This window comes from Mus pahari, chromosome 20 (genome assembly GCF_900095145.1).
Source record: "Mus pahari chromosome 20, PAHARI_EIJ_v1.1, whole genome shotgun sequence".
In the NCBI taxonomy this organism is placed as follows: Eukaryota; Metazoa; Chordata; class Mammalia; order Rodentia; family Muridae; genus Mus; species Mus pahari.
In genome coordinates, this window is record NC_034609.1 from 49,504,698 (window position 1) to 49,525,252 (window position 20,555).

General features: G+C 46.4%; 1 protein-coding gene across 1 annotated transcript in view; it reads right to left on the bottom strand.

Annotated features, from left to right (window-relative positions):
* Tarbp1 (TAR (HIV-1) RNA binding protein 1) overlaps positions 1 to 20,555 on the bottom strand; it is a 52,714-nt gene that overhangs the window by 8,715 nt on the left and 23,444 nt on the right. The window contains exons 12-24 of the mRNA XM_021220522.2: positions 19,914 to 20,086; positions 19,300 to 19,397; positions 17,711 to 17,872; positions 15,206 to 15,420; positions 14,316 to 14,583; positions 14,035 to 14,223; positions 10,907 to 11,097; positions 10,702 to 10,773; positions 7,910 to 8,030; positions 6,037 to 6,147; positions 3,936 to 4,085; positions 1,970 to 2,056; positions 848 to 1,044 (exon numbers count right to left, since the gene is read on the bottom strand). Of these exons, the coding sequence (XP_021076181.1) occupies positions 848 to 1,044; positions 1,970 to 2,056; positions 3,936 to 4,085; positions 6,037 to 6,147; positions 7,910 to 8,030; positions 10,702 to 10,773; positions 10,907 to 11,097; positions 14,035 to 14,223; positions 14,316 to 14,583; positions 15,206 to 15,420; positions 17,711 to 17,872; positions 19,300 to 19,397; positions 19,914 to 20,086 (2,034 nt within the window). The remainder of the gene's footprint in view (positions 1 to 847; positions 1,045 to 1,969; positions 2,057 to 3,935; positions 4,086 to 6,036; positions 6,148 to 7,909; positions 8,031 to 10,701; positions 10,774 to 10,906; positions 11,098 to 14,034; positions 14,224 to 14,315; positions 14,584 to 15,205; positions 15,421 to 17,710; positions 17,873 to 19,299; positions 19,398 to 19,913; positions 20,087 to 20,555) is intronic.

Here is a 20,555-nt window from a genome sequence, read left to right on the forward strand (position 1 = left end):
CTCTAAGCCACATGTATTCGCCATGGTGCCTTATCACCTACTGAAAGGCCTGTGCACTGGGGTGACTACTTGAAGGTCCTCTTTATCTGACTGAGCCACATAAAGGCAGGACCTCTGTCTACCTGGCCTGCTGAGGTATGTACCTGCCACAGAGGTCTAAGAGGGGTGTACACTTAGAGAACAGAGAAAGCATAAAGCTCAGAATGCCTGATTCTCACTGACTGTGTCCCTATTTGGGACCAGGAGTTTTGTTGATTAATGATAATAATAATAATAATAATAATAATAATAAATATATATAGGATCTGAGCCAAATATTTTTAGGGACCAGAGACATTAATCTAGGATCCACAGGCAGAGAAAACAACTCAGTGCTCACCAGGCAGCCATGACCTCACCACAGAAAGCAATGCTCAACTGGAAGTGGGCAGCAGAGGGGTGAGGGGCCACTCTGAAGTCAGTCTGGCTTCCTCTAGGCTGCCTGCCTGCTGTGCAGGAGCCATGAGTATTAAAAACCCAATCTGGCCCAGTGTTGGTGGCTTACGACTTTAATTCTAGTACTTGGGAGACAGAGACAGGCAGATTGAAGCCAGCCTGATCTACAGAACAAATTTCGGGACAGCCAAGACTACACAGAGAAACCCTGTCTCAGAAAACAAAACAACAACAACAAAACTCAAACCCCCCAATCTGAACTCATCATCAATCTGTCTATCTTAGCATCATCTGTTGCATGGGGCTGACCCAAGCCCTTCTGTGCTCTAGCACAGTAGAACAGTGACAGAGAAAAGGGTAACAAGGCTCCTCGAAGGCTCTGCTGGAAAGGACAACCATGAGGCGTCCTCACCCTGCTCCGTGCATGCTCTCTGCTTGGCTGAGGCTGCACTCGATGACCGTGGTCCAGGCGCCGCACTCTTCAAACCGCAGTGTTTTACACAGATGCCAGGCCTTCTTGAGGGCTACCAGAGCATAGAGCCGAACACTGAAGTTGTGACTCAGACACCACTGGAGGGCAACGGTGAGGGCCTGCTTTAGAACCAGCTTCTGCAAAGACAGAAGAAACAGCTTGAGGGGGCGCTGTGACAGCATGAGCAGGGCTGTAAGGAATGGAGGACTGACAGCTCTTGCCAGCCTTTCACCAGCCTGGACGTGGGGCTGCTTCTTCCTCCCAGGCAAATGAGCTCAGCAGCCCTCACAACTGTCTCAAGGAAAACAGTATCAAGTGTCCCCATTCTTCTAATGGCTACAACATGTCCCCCACTCTCACAACCTAAAACAGAATCAAGTGTCCCCATTCTTCTAATGGCTACAACATGTCCCCCACTCTCACAACCTAAAACAGTATCAAGTGTCCCCATTCTTCTAATGGCTACAACATGTCCCCCACTCTCACAACCTCAAACAGTATCAAGTGTCCCCATTCTTCTAATGGCTACATGTCCCCCACTCTCACAACCTAAGTTGACATACATCTTCATGCTGGTGTGACAGGGCCATTGTGTTCTAGAAATGTGACCCCCACCTTATTGTTTGACCTAGGCTGAAAGGTAAGGAAGTGTCCTGTAGGAGCCCCACTTTCAGAGAACCTGAGGTACCTACCTTCCTCCATCAAGTGCACAGCCACCTCAAGCCACTCAGAGGCAAAATTAAGAAGCAGGCATGGGATACTTGAGAGGTGGCAGCAGGACAATCAGAAGTTCAAGGTCAGTCTGGGCTACACCCATAAGCACACTGGACAGTTTAAGGTCAGGTAGAGAAGAGGGCGGTTTGGGAGGATTGGGGGAGGGGTGGATATGATCAAATGGCATTGTAAGAAATTCTTTAGTATATCTAATAAAATGAGGAAGAAACACATCCTAAAGACAACTCTAACCATGAAACAAACAACAACAAAACTGTACAAATACATTATTTTTTATATTAAAACTCCAAGTTCATAAATTCTTCTCGAAAATAATTCAAAACTCACCTTTTCTGGAATATTTTGAACGATGATGTCCAAATGTGATAAAACAGATAAAAATGTACAAATGCTTGTCTTAATTTTTTCTTCACCCTGATAGAAGATGAAATAGAAGAATCGTTATTTGGGGCTTAACTGTGAGCAGAGGCTCCCGGACCCTGGACCAGCAGAGGTTGAAGGCAGACTCTGCCCTCTTCCCTGAAGCAGCTTGAGTTTGCCTTGTGTAGGGACACAGGACTGAAAACCAGAGAGGAGGGGCACTCCCTGCAGCCCAAGGCAATGCAGGCAATGCAGAGAGCACAGTCAGACAGCACTGAATGGCCTCACATGCACCAAGCCCCTGGGCCAGGCCTACAGGACAGGAGTGGGGACTGGGGCCAGGACACAGAGGAAGCTGGTAGAAAGAACAAGATAAATAAAGACACAAGGCAGAGGAGGTGAGAGTCTCACTGACCCTTGGGACTGTGTCCTGCTGTTGCATACACGGTGACAGCAATGGGGAAGAAATGCCATGTGCAGCCCTAGCCCTTGCAGATACATATGGGTATCAAGACTCTCAGGGTGTAGAACCACCAAGAACAGATGCTGTTTACATGGCTAGGTAGGTGTTGAGCATCCTAGCAACCCAAACCTGGTTGACCTGGGTGTTTATGCTCAAGCATAGTCACAGGGATGGGATCCAGGAGGACAAAGAGTTTACTACGGCTACCAACACTCATATCAAATGTGATTTTCATACAGCATAAGAACAAGGTGAGGTTAATACTGTCAGCTGTTTAGACCTAGAGTCACAGAAGGGACAAGACTCTGGGCACACCAGTTAGGGATGATCTAGGTTAGGTTAACTGAGTTGGGGGAGAAAATGAGCTAAGCATCACCATTCATCCCTTCCTGCTTCCTGACTACAGATGTAACTTGACCTCAAACTCCTGCCGCCATACCTTTACTCACCATGACGGTCTGCACCCTCAAACTGTGAGCCAGAGTGAACCCCTCCTTCCTCAGGTTGCTTTTGTCAGGAATTTTATCAGAGCTATAAGAAGTGATGTGGGGAGGGGTGAGGTGAGAGTTGGTACCAGCTCACATGAGACAGAACAGTCTCGAGCTGACGGTTGTCCTTGGCTAGGTGTCAAGTGCTTCCTTCTATACCCTCTGTGGTGATTGGAATATGCTTGGCCCAGAGAGTGATACTACTTGGAGGTATGGCCATTTTGGAGGAGGAAGTGTGTCACTATAGGTATGAGCTTTAGGACCCTTGTCCTATCTGCCTGGAAGCCAGTCTTCTCCTAGCAGCCTTCAGATAAAGATTAGAATACTCAGCTCCTCCTGCACCATACCTACCTGGACACTGCCATGTTCCTGCCTTGACAATTGACTAATTCTCTGAACCTGTAAGCCAGCCTCAATTTTGTCCTTATAAAAGAGTTGCCTTGGTCATAGTGTCTGTGCACAGCAGTAAAACCCTCAATGAGACCCTCTATTTTGGTTGTTTGAAGTTTTCCTTCTAAAGCTCCTTTCAAATGAAAAGAAGCAATTCATTCCTCACCTTCCTTATTTCTAGCATCAGGCCAGGACATGGTTTGGTATTACACAGCATCCATTTTCTTTGCTTCTTTGTTTTGTTTTGTTTCAGACAGTGCCTCACTACATAGCCCAGGCTGGCCTGGAATTTCCATGCCTCAGACTCCTGAGTGCTGGGATTGCAGGTGTGCAACACCATGCCCAGCCTCCCTTACATCTTAATAGCAAAAGCCTTTCCCATCTTTATTTTCTTAAAATTAGAACAAATCACAACACACTCAAGACAGACTTGGGGAATTTCTGTTGCCCAGTCACACTCAGGATGCACATTTATAAACTACGATGTCAACATTACAGTCACTGAGGGACAGAAACAGGCACTGAAGTGAGGTGCACCTCCACAGTCACAACCTTTCCTAGTTCAGAACAGCGGAAGAAAATCTTTACTTACATAAGAAAAACACGCCCAGAACTTTGGAAGGAACTCAGGGAATTTATGAAGAATCAATATAATAAGCCACTCAATAAAATATTTTATGGACGCTTGATTGTTGGTGAAGCCAGCGTGAAAGACCTTATCAATAATCCCATGTAAGAAGTTCTAAGGGAGAAAACATACATTAAATTGTTAACACTATTAACTTTTTAATAATAATAATAATAATAATAATAATAATAATAATAAAAACACCTCCTCAGCTGAGGCTGGAGAGATGGCTCAGCAGTTAAAAAGCTGCTCTTGCTGAAGACCTGGTACGCTTCCAAGAGCCCAGACTCATCACTCCAGTTCCAGGAGATCTGACACCTCTTCTGGTCTCTGTGGACACTGTACACAGACATACATGCCCCAAAAACACTCATTCACATAAAACGAGACTGACTTTGTGCAAGAGCATTTCTAGTGAGCACCTCAATTCTATGATGAAGGTTTTGATCATCTAGGTTCTGACAGGGAAAGATATAGAAGTCTAATAATTTTTCTAAGTTATACGCTTACCTCATTTCTGTGGGTGGTGCATTACATGTAAATATACACATGTGCATGGACTCCTGTGCAGGTGTGAGTATGGATGTGTGCACATATATATGGAAGGAGGCCAGAGGTCATCAGTGTCAGGTGTTTTCCTCAGTCACGCCCCACCTTATTTTCTGAGGCAAAGACTCTCCAATTTGGATAGACTGGCCAACCAGCAAGCTGTAGGACTCCTCCCATCTCTACTTCCTAAGCAATGGGATGACAGTGTGCTACCAAGCTTGGATCTTTATGTGGGTACTGGGGAGTGACCTCAAGTCCTCCCACTGAGCCATCATCACCCCAGGGCTCAGCCTTGTGCTTAAGTGGCAGCACTCATGTGCAGCTTACTTCACGTATGGACCCAGCAGCTCAGAAACACCCGGATAAGGAGCAAAGCTCCAGATAGTGAATGCATCCATCGACCTGGGCTCTGGTCTGTCAGCGCTATGGCCACCCCTGCCCCAACTCCCAGCTGTTTTTTGGACTAGACCTTGAGCTCCAACTTCACCTGTCCTCTTCAGATGATACACATGTAAACATCGGGAGAAAAGCACTTATTTGCATAAATATTTTATATAACATTTAATAGGCATATTTAAAAATAATGCCTGTTTTTTTTTTTTTGTCTTAAGGAAGATTTTTGTAGAGTCTTTTAGTAAGAATTTTTTTGGTAAATTTGGTAAGATTTTGGTAGAAAAATGTCAAAAATAAAATTTTTAAACTGCATTTAGTTAGTGTGTTTATATATGGGTGTATGGGTGTGTGTGTACATATGGAGAGGTCAGGACAACTTTTGGGAGTCAGTTCTCTCCATCCATGATGTAGGTCCCAAGGACTGAACTCAGACTGTCAGACTCTCCGTGTGTCTGTCTCTTTCTTACGCTCCCCTTCATTCTCCCTCGCTCTTTGTCTCTGCCTCTCTCATACACAGATTTTTTTTTTATTTTTTATTTTTTAAAGATTTATTTATTTATTATATGTAAGTACACTGTAGCTGTCTTCAGACACTCCAGAAGAGGGAGTCAGATCTTGTTAGGGATGGTTGTGAGCCACCATGTGGTTGCTGGGATTTGAACTCTGTACCTTTGGAAGAGCAGTCAGGTGCTCTTACCCACTGAGCCATCTCACCAGCCCGATTTTTTTTATTTTTAATGAAAAGGATTTTACATCTTGACACAAGCTAGAGTCATAAGAGAGAAAGGAGCCTCAGTTGAGGAAATGCCTCCATGAGATCTACATATAGGACATTTTCTCAAATAGTAATCAATGAGGGAGGGCCCAGCCCACTGTGGGTGGTGCTATTCCTAGGCTGGTGGTCCTGGCTCTTTAAGAAACCCGGCTGAGCAAACCAGGGGAAGCAAGCCAGTAAGCAGCACTCATCCATGACCTCTGCAACAGCTCCTTCCTCTTGGTTCCTGCCCTTTTTGAGTTTCTGTCCTGACTTCCTTTGGTGATGAACAGCCCAATAAACCCTTTTGGTGTTTCTTTGCAGCAACAGATACACTAACTAAGACACGGAACATGAGAACTATCACACCTGGTCAAATGCAGGGAAGAGGACAAGCAGAGTCTGCCACACACGGTTCTTCACCCGGTGCTGGAGGGAGTTCTCATGGTATCGAGTTCTGGACCTGGAGGCCGACTCATCCTGAAGAGACAGGGTGGGAGTCGGTCAGGGTAAGCCTCCTACCACGTCTGTGACTGAGAACAGTATCAGAGACAACTTCAAACCCGAAAGGTGTTTCTGCCCCTTTGTCCTATTTGGATTTGAATCTGCAATTTAATTCCAATGCCACTAAGAGGACAATCGTTCATATCCACCTCTAGACATAAGGTGGCAGCACCGTGTCCTTCTGTATCACAGAGCTTTTCTTTCTGTCTTTCGACAAAATCAGCCAAGCAACCCCCCTTCCCAGGGTCTGAGCCCAGGGACTCCTTTTCTACTACCAATCTATAGCTTCAGCTCCTCGATGGAGACCTTTGTCACCAAGTCACTGCTGACCCAAGAAGTCACTGAAGAATATTATACATAGTGTCAGATTCCTTTAAGATGAAAAGTCAGTCAAGCATCTCTGGGTCCATTTTCTGGGCATGTCTTCACTTCTCAGAGACCTTTCTAGATAATGTTCAGATCCTCTATTTTCAGGTCAAACCAGCTTCAAGATAGCCAATGAAACACCGCTTCTTCTGAGACAGCCCCCACATCCAGCTCCCACAAGGAAGGACAGGACATTTTTTTCCTCCATGAAAAATCCTTCCTAGGTTTTATATACCAAAGCTGGCCTTCTCCATTCAGAAAACAAAGTTTGTGAACAGTCATGTTTTAAGTAAGACACGTGACTAACGTTCTGTATTTGCTTAGCCACCCACGAGGTCAGACAGCCAGATAGAACTCTGTCCACTTAAGGAATAAAAGAGCCAGGACGCAGCTCTTTGGTAGAGCAATCGCCTGGTACATACAAGGCCCCAGGTTCCACTTTCATCCTGACTACACTCTATGCCATCCTTTCTGTTTTCTCCCAGATTTCTGGAACCCATCCTTCAGAACCCATATGGGTCCTAGGTGACTGGGCAGATGATCTGGCAAACAGAAAAGCTGGTCATTTTTATCCCACGAGTAAGAAATTTTCATCAATCCCACAGAAACATCAGGAACCTGATCTGGGCCTGACAGCAATGAGTCCTAGGACAGGAAACCGTGTTGGTTAACACTGCAGCTGGACACCATGTAGAGTCACCGAAGAGAGAAGATGCTGAGTAGGTCTGTGAGAGAGGCTTTAGGTTAGGTTGAGGTGGGAAGACCCACTCTAAATGCAGGCTGTGTGATTTGATGGGCTGGGTCCTAGACTGACCAGAGGAGACAGTGAGCTGAACAGGGACGTTCACCTCTCTCTGCTTCCTCAACCATGGGCTCATCGGGGCTACCTCAGCCTTCCTGGTCACCATGGCGGACTGCACTTTGCAAACCAGTAGCCAACATAAATCTATCCTTCCTTAAGGTGTGTCTGTCCTGTTTTTTTTCACGACAAAAAAAAAAAAAGTAACGAACACAGCAGTGTTTGAGGGATTCTCAGATCCTCTCAGGTTGCCCCTTCCTGGATGTCTACATAATCTCATACATAGTGTGTGCATGTCGCACGCAAAACGCAACATGTCTGGACTGGCAACCTAAGGTACACAGGTGAAGGCTACAGGGCCAAGGGAACCAAACCTGGGAGGTGTAGGTACACAGGTACTAACTAACGAAGCCTTAATCAAAACCACAGAGCATCACCATCAGGCTTTCTGTGGTAAAAGGTGTTTAGAAATACTCCATGTCTCCACATGTTCGGGTCAAATAAAGGGTAAGTTCTAGACCGTGGCCTGTGGAGAGCAGAGTCAATCGAAGCAGGATAAATGCTCCTCCTTACCTTCTCCAAGAGCTTGACGGCAAGAGCTTCTAAGAACAACTTGTGGGACACATCGGAGCCATCTAGCAGACACAAGAATTTGATGGCACAGATTCTCACATAATAATCTTCTCTCTTAGTGCTTAAAATACAAAATGATGAACTATGTTAATATGCTTTAGAAGTTAAAAAAAAAAAAAAAATGCATCCACATTTTGTACCAAAAGCCATGGCAAGTACCAAGCCCTCCCCTGAAACATGCTTGAGATTATATAGGTCTATATTTAATGGATGTCTTTTTGAATTGGGAGACAACAGACAACAACAGAGTATTCCACAGAAAAGCACAGAATGGGTGGGCACAGATCCATCTAGATCGCAAGGATCTTCATGCGTGCATGCACACACACACACACACACACTCACACCTATCCCCAGACCCTCGTGTGAGAATGAGGAACAAACAAGAGTATGGGCTCACAACTCCATGGCCTGTCTCTGCCTCCTACTATACGGTACTTCCCATGTGCCCTGAATGTCTGCCCGTCCGAATCACAGTGAAACTGTTGGTATTTTCCACATCTCAGGTGAACTCTTCCAATGTTAATAGATGTCACTTGAAAGTGACACTCTAACTACTATGTTAAACCAGCCAGCAAATAAATAAATTCAAAACATTAACTGGGCTGGAGAGATGTACTAGCTGTCTATAGGACCTGAGTTCAGTTCCCAGCACCCACCATCAAGAAGCTCACAAACTCCTGGAACTCCAACTCCAGGGATCTAACGCCCTCCTCTGGGCTCTTTAGGTGTCTGTACTTACACGCACATGCATAAATGCACATAGATACACATAAGTAAAAGCCTTTGAAAATACTTATAACTGCTCACATTTAGGGAAGCATGGCAGATGACTTAAAGTACAGCTAGCCCTGGAGTGAACATCTGCTATAAACCCTCTAAAATCACAATAAAATGGTTTCATAATCTTTTCATATTTCCAACACACATGCAGGTTTATGAAAGAAGATGAGAAAATAAGACTTGAATAAAAAGTATTTGATAAGCTCCAAAAAAAAAAAAAAAAATCAATTTAGGGCTGGTAAGATGGCTCATGGGAAAAATGCTTTTGACAAGCAAGCCTGGCTGCCCAAGTTCCACACTCAAAACTCACATAAAGGTGGAGGGACAGAACTCGTCCTCTGACCTCGATATATGTGCCATGGCACAAGCCCTACCCCCTCCAACACATAATAATAAATGTATTTATACTCAATTAGATAAGAACCATCTTCCTAGAAATACACCCTCATGGCTATCCCACACTCACCAGCTATACACACTGACTAGGTATGAACTTTTATATGTCAATTATTCAATGAAAAGGCTTCAAAACAACCCAAAACAAAGAAACTCAGGACCTTTCATGCACTCTATTTTTGTATATAACATTTACTTGTTAAAATGGTAACAATGAATTCTATAAATTTTACAACCCAATAAAGGTTTAAAGAATAAAGTATACATGTTGTTCGACCTCTCCCCCTACCATGTAGTTGCTGGGAACTGAACTCAGGACCTCTGGAAGAGCAGCCCATGCTTCTAACTGCCGAGCCATCTGTCCAGCCCCTTTTAAACACATTTTTGAAGGCCTGTGCTATGGTTTGGATGGGAAATTCCCTCTCAGGTTCATATGTTGAAGCTATGTTTGCAAAGGGGTGGCCCCATTACGGAGTCCATGGAACCTTGGGAGGTGGGGCCTAGCTGGAGGAAGTGAGTCACTGGGGGAGGGCCTTAAGGTTACAGTCCTGCCTCACTTCCCATTTCTGTTTGCTATCCAGCTCTGGGTGCCACAGCCATAAGCCAATCCTGAAACCACAGTGGGCTGTATTTCTCCAGATTTCTCTTAAGTTGCTTGTCAAACAGCTAGCCACAGCAGTAGTAGCAGCAGTAGTAGTAGTACAGATAATTCATTAAGCTAGATATAATGAGAACACTTTCATTACATTTATGAATAACAGACCTAGAGTGATAGCTCAACAGTTAAGAGAACTAACTACACTTTCAGAGGATCCAGGTTCAATTCCCAGGACCCACATGGTGGGCCACAACCTGCTTTAACTCCATTTCCAGGGAATCCTGACACTCCCTTCCAAGCTCTGAGGGCACCAGGTAAGCATGCACTGATATCCATGCAGACAAAACGCACACATAAAATAAAAATAAATGAATCTTTTAAAAATGTTATGATTAAAGACTGTCAGAGGTTAAATCAAGTGGAATGTCTCACTTGCATCAAGACACAAAAAATGGGGGAAGCAAGTGTGGCCGTGGCTGCGGCCTTGTGAGCCAAGACGGCACCCTGGTTCACTGCCAAGCCCTGTGATTCCCTGCTTGCTTACCAAAAACCTGATTATGTGCACCTGAGTGATTATGCACTGCCTGCCTGACGTATAGTGTCATACAGCATGATATTGAGTCACTGGCCTATCAACAACCACCCTGTCTGCATGCATGGCTCGCGTATAGAACGTGCTGAATGCTGATTGGATGATGAGTGCAGAGGGTGGAAGGGGATAAATTGGGCGATCCCAGAAAAAGAGAGAGAAGCTGAAATGCTGTAGAGAGCTAGGGTGAGCTGTAGAGAGAATAAAGGAAGCTGCACTGGGAAGCTGTGGAAGCTGCTCAAACCCTGCCTTGGCGTAAGTGTCCTCTTTGCGTCTTTGCCCCACCTCTGCTGGACAGAAGGTCGGGAGCGTGTGTGCGCGGCAATGTCTCACTTGCATCAAGACACAAAAACAGGCTGCACTTACTTCTCAATGACGATGTTTGCTGCACAGCCTTGTCCAAGGTTTTCTATGAAGGTTTGGACATCCTGAATAAGTCTTAAGAATGTGGGGAGAAAAAGAAAATAGGTTCAACAAATTAAATCCCCAAAGTTAATACTACAGCCTGGTTGAATGCTCAACACAGATGTAACCCCACCCATGTGTGACAAGGTGACCATGGCATTTTTACCTCTGATCGCGCCTAAACACTGTTCCAAACACGCAAGCCTCCAGGACAAGTTTACTGTAATCCTTAGCACTGGAGAATGACCCCTGGGACACGCCGGAAGCAGCCGCCAGCCAAGACTGGCAGCAGTGACGTATCAGAATATTGAAGACACCTGATTTTATGGAGGACATTTCAATCATCTTGCACATAATCTGAAACAAGACACAACACTCAGGTTAACCTTTGACCAGGTCAGTTATGAAGAAACTTAACAGCACAATAATAATTAAAATCAGCAGTATAATAATGAATAAAATTAGTGCTGGGCAGTGGTGGCACACGCCTTTAATCCTAGCACTTGGGAGGCAGAGGCAGGCAGATTTATGAGTTTGAGGCCAGCCTGGTCTACAGAGTGAGTTCCAGGACAGCCAGGGCTACACAGAGAAACCCTGTCTCGAAAAAAAAAACAAAAAACAAAAAACAAACCAAAAAGACTAAAATTAGCAGCATAATAGTTTTGCTACAAAGTAGAGCTTTCAGATGATGGATCCTGGATCCTAAAGATTCCTAGCCTAGGATGATTGATCTTGACAGATTTTGAATCAATGAGGAGACAGGTGTCTCTAAGTGCCTACGGGGGTGTTTCCAGACATCCATTCTGAGTGTGGTGGCACATTCTGCAGCTTGAGGCCTGCACTGAATAGAAAAGAGATGGAGCTGAGCACCGGTGTCCATCTTCGTTTCCTGACTGTGCATGCGCTGTGACAGCTGCCCCGTGCTCCTGCTGCCCCTGATAGACTGTGTCCTCAGACCAAAAACCCTCTCCTTCCTTCTCATAGAAATGAGAAGAGTAACTCCAAGCCTGCCCCTAAACCCTGTGCATCAAATGCAAAAAACATACGCTTTCGATGTCAGTCTACAAAAGGTCTCAATATGGCAAGCATAACCTTCAGGGCCTGCTGAAGAGCACACACTTTCTGTATGTAGGATATTGATTTGCTCAAACGGTGAATGTAAGTTGTGTGATAGACTTATCCAAAAAGAAAAAAAAAAGAAAAAGTCAAAGCTAAACTCTACTGGAATGTTTTCAGATGAACCATGATCATTGTGTGCTAATTCCGTGTTTCAGGAGCACACACTAAGTCCAGTACTCCTGGCTGAGTCATTCATCCAGAACTCTCCAGGAGACACATCTGCCGGAGACTCAGGAGGAGGAGGCAGCCCCTCCCTGCAAAACTAGGACTTCAGTGCTCCAGGTGGCCAAGACCACAGTCTCCTGATGTGCCCCACAGTAGGCAGAAGGGCAGGAGGGGCAGCATGGACCACAAACAGGAACCAGAAGCAACCAGATACTCCAGCAGGACAGAATCCCATTGGGGCATCCTCCCTTCTGAAGGAATGGCTACAAATATAAGTGCAGCCATCTCTCATAGCCCTGGGGACATCTCTAGAATGTCCCTGGAGAGTAAAATCTATAGAGCCCTGTTCATATAAAGCAATGTAGAGGCTGCATGGAGCCTCTACGTAGGAACTACTTTAGATCAGACAGCAACCTGGGCTCATGGCTGCAGCTGACCTAGGACAGCTACCCATATCCCAGCGTGTCTACAGACAATGATGTCAGGTTGCAGTACCCAAAGGCTGTCAGTCTGCTCCTAGTAATCTCTGTATTGCTGACAACATCTAATACAGTAGAAATAGTTGTTGTATTTTTATAAATAACAAAAAGGCTGATTATATTGATACAATTTTTTTTCAAATATTCTTTTTTTAAATGTTATCTAAAAATCCTCACATCCACTTATTTTGGGAGGAGTATACAAACGGCACAGCGCACATATGGGGAGCAGAGGATAACATTCGGGGGCTGCTCTCGACTTAACCTAACCACATAAACAGAATCCAACTCTGGTTCTCAGGCTCAGTGGCAACTGTCTTTACACACTCCACCATCTCTCTGGCCATCTGGCCATCAAATATTCCTTATTGGCTGAATCTGTAAATGGCAAAGTGTGAAGCCTCAAATTCAGTGGGCTGTCCATATGCCCACAAAACAAAGAGTTTAAAACCCTTTATTTCTCTACATAAGAATTTTAAAAATGACAGTTCAAGGATAAGAGATGCCAGCCATGTGCCTGCCGTCTCTGTCGGTGTCAAAGCATACCCTCAGCTCAGCACCAAGCTCATGCCACCCTCCAGGAGGGACAGTGTTTCCAGGCCACCTGATTCTTAGAGATGGAGAGCTAGGCCTCCTGAGTCCCACCCCCCACCCTTTTTAAAGATTGATTTATTGTTATATCTAAGTACACTGTAGCTGTCTTCAGATGTACCAGAAGAGGGTGTCAGATCTTATTATGGGTGGTTGTGAGTCACAATGTGGTNGCTGGGATTTGAACTCAGGACCTTTGGGAGAGCAGTCAGTGCTATTAACCCCAGCCCCTGAGTTCCCAACCCTTAACTCGCCAAGTGAGTCAAGTTTTTGTTGTTGTTTTGCTTTGTTGTTTATTTATTGTTTCGAGACGAGGTCTCACTATGTAGCTCTGGCTGACCTAGAGCTCACTATGTAGAAGACAAGACTGGCCTGGAACTCAGAGATCCACAGCCTCTGCCTCCTGAGTGTTAAGATTAAAGGCATGTGCCTCCATACCTGTCTGTGACTAAAGATCTTAAATGCTGTTTGAAAATGACGGAAAGCCGAGATCTGAGTGTTAAGTGTCCCCACAGCTCAGATGCTCTGACTCCTTTGTCCATCTGGTGGTGATATTTTGAGAGGTGGCACCTCTGAGGACTACAGAGTGGTCCTGCTTTGGTCTGCTCTCTTCCTCCTGACGCACCAGCGTGTCAGGAGCCACTGCTTCCCTCTCCTTCCACTACAGATGGGGCAGCCACACTGCTTCCCTGTCATGATAGACTGTAACCCCTAAAACTGTGAGCCAAAGCCAATCTCTGCAATGGTCCTGTTGGCCTTCTGGTCACAGCAGCAGGGGAGGTGGCCCCATCTGAGCCTCCTGTCCCTGTCACCAGAGTTCCTCACCTCATGCAAAAACACATTCTGAGAACAAAGGCAGCAGCCCTAGTACTTGGTTACATTACAGACGCACTTCTTCTCTTGTCCTACTGACCACACAAACCACAAAGAGAAAAGTTACCTCTTTTATTTTGAAGTACGCCTGGCCCTTGAGTTTTGCGGCAATGGTAAGAATCTCATGGTCGAAAACAAGGTGAACAAAAGCCTTTAAATTAGGCCAGAACGTCAGCTGTGTGTTGCTCAAGGAAGATATAATTTTCCAAGCCACCTCAAAGGACTCTATGCAGAGCGTCTCCTCAGAGGTCAGAAGCTGGTAGAAGGGGGTGAAAACACAGTGTCAATCTCCACCGCAACACTGTTACTTTATCATTGCCAGACTCACCCTTCCTTCCTCCACCTCACCTTGGGAACCAGCACCTCCATGCAGCGGAACACAGGCAAGATGGAGCCGGCAGGGAGGACCGTGAGGACGTCCAGGGCTGCCTGCAGGGTCTGCACAGGCATCTCGACAGCAGGGAGAAAGCACTCTGACACGTCACTGTCACTTTCCGTGGCTGGAATAAGGTGGTGGTACTTTCTCAGCAGGTAGGAGAGGCAGACCCACTGATCATGTAGATACTGTGCGACTACTTTCCCCCAGCCTTTGGAAGATGACGATTCTTCAAAGACACTGAAAAAGATCAAAAGACAAGATACTAAGGCTCAATTTCCCAACTTGACTTCACTTCTTTGGCATACGGGGCTGGTTCTTTATGAGGCAAATGGACGGGTAGGTTTGAAAGAGGTCAGGCTCTTACAAATCCATGGACAGAGGCTGGGGGGGGGGGGGTGCCTTCCAGCTTTTCAGTCAGGAATTAAGTACCACAGAGCCTCTCCAGGACCAGGGTAGATGCTGGTACCACATTCATCAGCTTTTCAGTCTCCAAAACCGTTAAGTGCCTCTTTATAAGCTACCTACCAGGCCTCAGATAAACTGTTACAACAACAGAGAACTGACTGAGTCAAGGCATACCATCAAGGGGCCTAGCCACTAAATACTGAAGCAATCCCACAGAATTAATTTTTGCAAGGTCTCTCCACAACCTTAAGAGACTGGCTGAAAACTAAGTCAGAAAGGTCGGCAGGTTTCTGACAAGGGAGATGGAGAGCCTTAATGGTGCCCTTTCCTCCAAAACGGGGCCTCATCTCCCCCAACTTCACTGCACCATGAGCACCATCAAGCATCACCAACAACCACGATGCAGCAAACACTGGATTGTTGTTAACCCATAATGAAAATATTCCTCATTCACCTGCCATTCTCCAGGGGACACATGCCGACGCTCTGCTCATCTGATCGGGGCTTCTGCAGCACGTGGTTGAGTGGAAGAGCTGACAGGAACCTGTCCACAGGCTCGGCATTGGGAGAGTCAGGCTGCAGCACTGGGTGCTGGTCCACGGCCTCACACAGAGCTGCCAGGGTGGCCATGCTGACCACTCTCTGTACCTGATGACTCAAGGTCAGCTCCTGCAGAGGACAAAATGACCCTGAAGCAAGGCAATCTAGTCTCAAGTCTGAGGCGACCAAGGCTGCAAGCCTATGACACCTCAGTGACACTTCATGTCCTGCCTCCCTTCCTGGTGCAGCCGAACATCAGTGGGATAAAAGAAGTTCAAGTGTGTGCTCTCTGCAGAGTTTAAAATGACAGCCGGTACTCAGCAGGTAAGAGGAAAATTCGACCTCTACAATGGGAGCTGCCTAGACTTTCTTATAGGACAGATCAGTCACCTGTGAATAACAATGTCCCAGCTTTGTCAGGGTCCAAATGCAGGGACCAGCCTCAAAAGTTGGGCTTTTAACTACTGGGCTTTTCTGTTATGTTTAAGAAATGCCTACAGGTGTTAAAATCCAGCGCAGACATATCTGCATAAACAACTCCATAAACTATAAAGAAGAAAATAAACACCACTATGTAGGCACAAGTGGCAGTAGGGAAATGAAGGAAGGAGTGAGAGACCCTGATCCAACAGAGTCTACTACCATTCACTCTCCCGGAAGGGCCAGGCCAGACAGACGCATCAGTCAGGAGGTGGATGCAAAATCACCCAGGCTCACATGAGCACGAGTTGCCAGCTGGTTGTACCATTTGGGGGGTTGTGGAATCCTAGTGAACAGGTCACCAGGGGGTAGATCTTGAAGGGAGTTCTGGTATGAGCTCTTCCTGGCTTGCTGTGATGTTCAAGCGCTCCACTCATACCCCAGTGACACCGAGGCACGGCAGCACTCCCCCACTGTAACACTGTTCCCTCTCACACCCTAAGCAAGAGGTGACTTCCCTTAAGTCACCTCTGCCAGGTAAAGAGCACATGCTTGTGACAGAGAAGCTCTGGGTGGTTACCTGGGCCAGCTGCAACACAGGACACAATGGGAACAGAGGGAAGAGTGGACAACGGGCCTGGAAGCCAAGGAAGGAAGACAACCATGGAGATGTGACTTAAGGCTGGTGAAAGGGTTCTGTACTGGGCCAGGGTGAGCCAAAGACCTAGGTGTCTCCCATATCTGCACCAGGGTGATTTTAAGACTGAAGAACTACTGGGTACAAAGTCACAGGCCTATAAATCCAGCTGCTCAGGAGGCGCAAGCAGGAGGAGCATTAGTTCAAGGTCAGCCTCGGTAACCTAGGAAGAATCTATCTCCTAGATTAAGTAGGATGAGGTGGGAGCCCTGATGATGCAGGGGCTGAGCACAAAAGCACTCAAAACTACCGTTGGGACCCAATGAGTGTTAGATAACTCAAGGTGGGATCATGAAAAAAATCTGACTACAGTCAGGTCTTTAATACTCGGTGACCCAAAATTACCTGAAAAACCAAACATGCAATGAGTCTAAGGTGTTATGGCTCCGTTTGTCCACATTCATTGTGGGACCTCATGGTGGCCTTGGTTCTGAACACAAACACTCTAACTCTGACTTTACGCCACAGACAGCCAAGGAACGCACCAGACATGCCTGGGCACAGACTGAGACTGCTGCATCTTATAAGCAGTGTTATGTGTACAGTTCACCTCTTATGGAAATATAGGCTCAATTATAGAAAACGGAGACTTTAATGTGTCCCTACAATGACTCCTCAACATGTGAGCACAAATTAGTATATCTTTGGATTTTACTGTTAGACAAACAATCATATTGACCTCATTAGTATACAATTTGCTTTTTCTTCTTTAAAAAGGACTAAACTATATGCATACCAAAGAACTGTTTTAAAATAAATTTCTTTATGACTTATTATCTGCAAATGCTTAATTTGTGTTCCCATTTTATAGACCTATATATATGAAGTTTATGAAAAATTTTCTATGAAAAGGGGTCATGAGTGAAAAAACATTTAGATCTGGCTTAGGGCATGTGAGGTCATGGGTTCAATCCCCAGGAGAAGAAGGGAAGAAGGGAAGGAAAGAAGGAGGAAGGGAGGGAAGAGGGAGGGAAGGAGGGAGGGAAGAAGGAGGGAGGCAAAGGAGAAGGGAGGAATAGGGCAGGGGAGAGGGAGAGATGGAAGTAAGGAGAGGAAGGGGGGAAGGAGGGAGGGAGGGAGGAGAGGAGAGAGGAAGAAAAGAGAAAGATCAGATAGGTCCCCATTACACATTCAAAGCTCTGATGTGTTCCAACTATACTCTCACACACAGTATTAGCACATACAGGCAAGAATCTCAACAATCAGATTTAGGAAATCCTTATAATTACAAAATATTATGGAACAATCAAGTAGGTATTCCTTCCTGGACATAACCACACACCTCCAGCCCAGGAGGATTACCTGTCTGTCCTCAGCCTCCTGCAGATGGTGAACACATGCGTTTTTCAAAGGAGAAATGACCCAGCTGATGGGGTTGCCTGCTTTCCAGCCCAGCTTAACCTGGAGACTCATGAGCTCGGACAACACCGTCAGGTAGAGCTGGCAGCGGTCCAGATCTGCCACCTACAACAAATGTCAAGACAAGTAAGGATGTCCGGGATCTGTGACTTCTCACAAGCAGAATTCAGGCAGGAAGCAATCCCTGCACTAAGGGGACACTGAAGAGAAAGAGCCATCCCATCATGCAGTGCCTGGGATGTCTGTGTGTAAGCTAAGATGCCCTTCTTTACAGTCCCCCAGAATGACACTTTCACAGCACAGCATCTGAAACTATATCGATGAGGAAGCCTTGGGAGGCAGAAACTATTCAGTGAATTCTTTTTTTAAAGTAAATACCAATATACATTTCAATGGGTATCTTTGTGTTTCCATTCTTCTGTAATGCACTTCGTGTGGTCACCACAATCTTCCTTCCTAGTCTTCTGGCTACTCTCGATGGCCCTGCTCTTTCCAATGACCTCTCCTTCTCAGGGTCTCAAGAGCATGGCTGACGGATTGCTTATGGGGGAACAGGCACCTTCCAGTGGCTATTCCCCTGAAGAAAATATCTCTGTCTCCTAGCAACTGCTTAGTACATAGAAATCCCCAGGAAAGGGCAGGACCATGAGAGCCCTTCCTGCCTCCGTAACAGATGTGGATGCGCCCAAGCTGGCACAGGTCTTATGCAGATACCAGTTGTTTCTCCAGCTCTTCCAGCCTGGCCCTTCAGAAACAGTAACAGCAGTTCAACCTATGAGCACGCACACACACACACACCCCTGGTCCTACCCTTAATCTGACATTCAGAATATCTGGGTCCAGGTCCCAGTTACACACAAACGTGTCGAGGTCCTCAAATCCATGATAGTCAAACTTTCTGAACTCGGTAAGTGGACAGACATATCATCTGGGGAAACTGAGGCTCGGAAGGGCCCTATCCCCTGTTCAGGTCACAGTCACTAACACAGATGGAATGGAAACTAGGCGCTGTGGTTTGAGTGGAGAACACCTTGGGAGGCTCCCGAGTTTAAACACTTGCCTCCAGTCGGTGGCGCTGTCTGGGAGGCTGTGAGACCTTGGGAGCTGCCACTTGACTGGGAGAAGTGGATTGCTTGGGGGGGGGGGNGGGGCGGGCCTTAGGGCTAGAATCTAACTGCTTCCGGTTTACCACAGGATGTAACCAGTTGCCCCTCTCTCCTGCTGTCCTCACTGTAGCCCACTCCCACCCATTCCCATCAATCATCTCTTCCTGCCGTGACAGATCCAGGTCTACCAAACTGTGAGCCAAAATAAACCATCCTCCCTTAAGCTGCTGCTGCTTCTGGGCATTTTACCACAAGACACTGGGCTGTTGGGAAGTCTACCATCATTCTGCTTCCCAGAGTGGCTTCTGGAGAAACCGTCACACCAAAGAAATGTCCCTTTCCCGGCTGATCTGGTGAGTGTGGACAAGGGAAAGCAACAGCTATGACGCGCTGCAGGAGAAGCTCCTGAAGCCTGAAGTGACTCACATCCTGCAGTTCGTTCATGGTGAGTCTCCTGAGCACAAACTGAGACACGCTCTCCACAGCAGACATGAGGGAGGCCTGGAGGGCAGTGGATACCTCATCTATGGGAAAAAGGTGCTTTATTAGCACGATAGCGGTGTCATCACAAAACATACCAGAAGCTCTTGTACAACTGTTAGAAAGATAACCACTAGGGTCCAGAACTCCATTCCACAGGCCCAGCATGAGGAGTCTGGGCAGGCTGTGGGGTCAGCACACACTGGAACAGGCCCCTGGATGGATGTTATGTGGAAAAGAAACATGCACTTCTCACAGATACCATTTCTGTGGAGTCCCCAAACAAGAAAACACCATGTTTTGAGGTCCCCGTGTCCTCAGCTAACTAATCCTCAACCACTGTGTCAAGACAGAACGTGGGCAAAGGCAAGTCTTCCCTAGATGGAAGCCAGGGGTTCCTGAAGAATGGACTGGAGCCTTTCTTAAAAAAACAAAAAACAAAAACAAAAACAAAAACAAAAAACATGCACAAAAGCACAAAGTTGCTTAAACTTAAGTCCTCTCACTCTGAACACCAGCAACATCCCCAGCAAGCGATTACAGAACCCACTTGTCCTCACCGTCCTGGGCACCGGGTCCTCTTGGTACACAAGAATGCAGCAACCTCACCAGCAGCTGGAGGCACCGGTCAGTCCTTAGCAAGGGCATGTAGGCATTGGTGCCGAGCTTCCCTAGGGTATCCAGCAAGGGGTCTAAGAAGATTCTCAACACGTTCTGAGTCCTCTGCTTTTCCCTAGATGGTAAAAGGACACCCACGTCAGCCATCTCAAAAGCATGGCGAGTCCCCACCTAGCACTTGTGGAGCAAGTCAGCTCAGGGATCATACAGCTTACGTCATGCACGGCGCACATGCCCTGGACCTGTCTGGGCCTTGCAACCCTCACAGGGTTGGGACACAAAGCCTGGGCCCACTGAGCTCTATGATAAACTGCTGAGGTCCTAACCAATGGTTTTACAGCAAAGCAAACAAGAAAGAAGAGAAGGAAATGGGGTGAAAACAACCCAAATCCGGGTTCACAGATGACTGTCAATGAATAAATTAAAAAAAGAAAAGCAGCCGGGCGGAGTTGGCGCACCACTTTAATCCCAGCACTTGGGAGGCAGAGGCAGGTGGATTTCTGAGTTGGAGGCCAGCCTGGTCTACAGAGTGAGTTCCAGGACAGCCAGGGCTACACAGAGAAACCCTGTCTCAAAAAACCAAA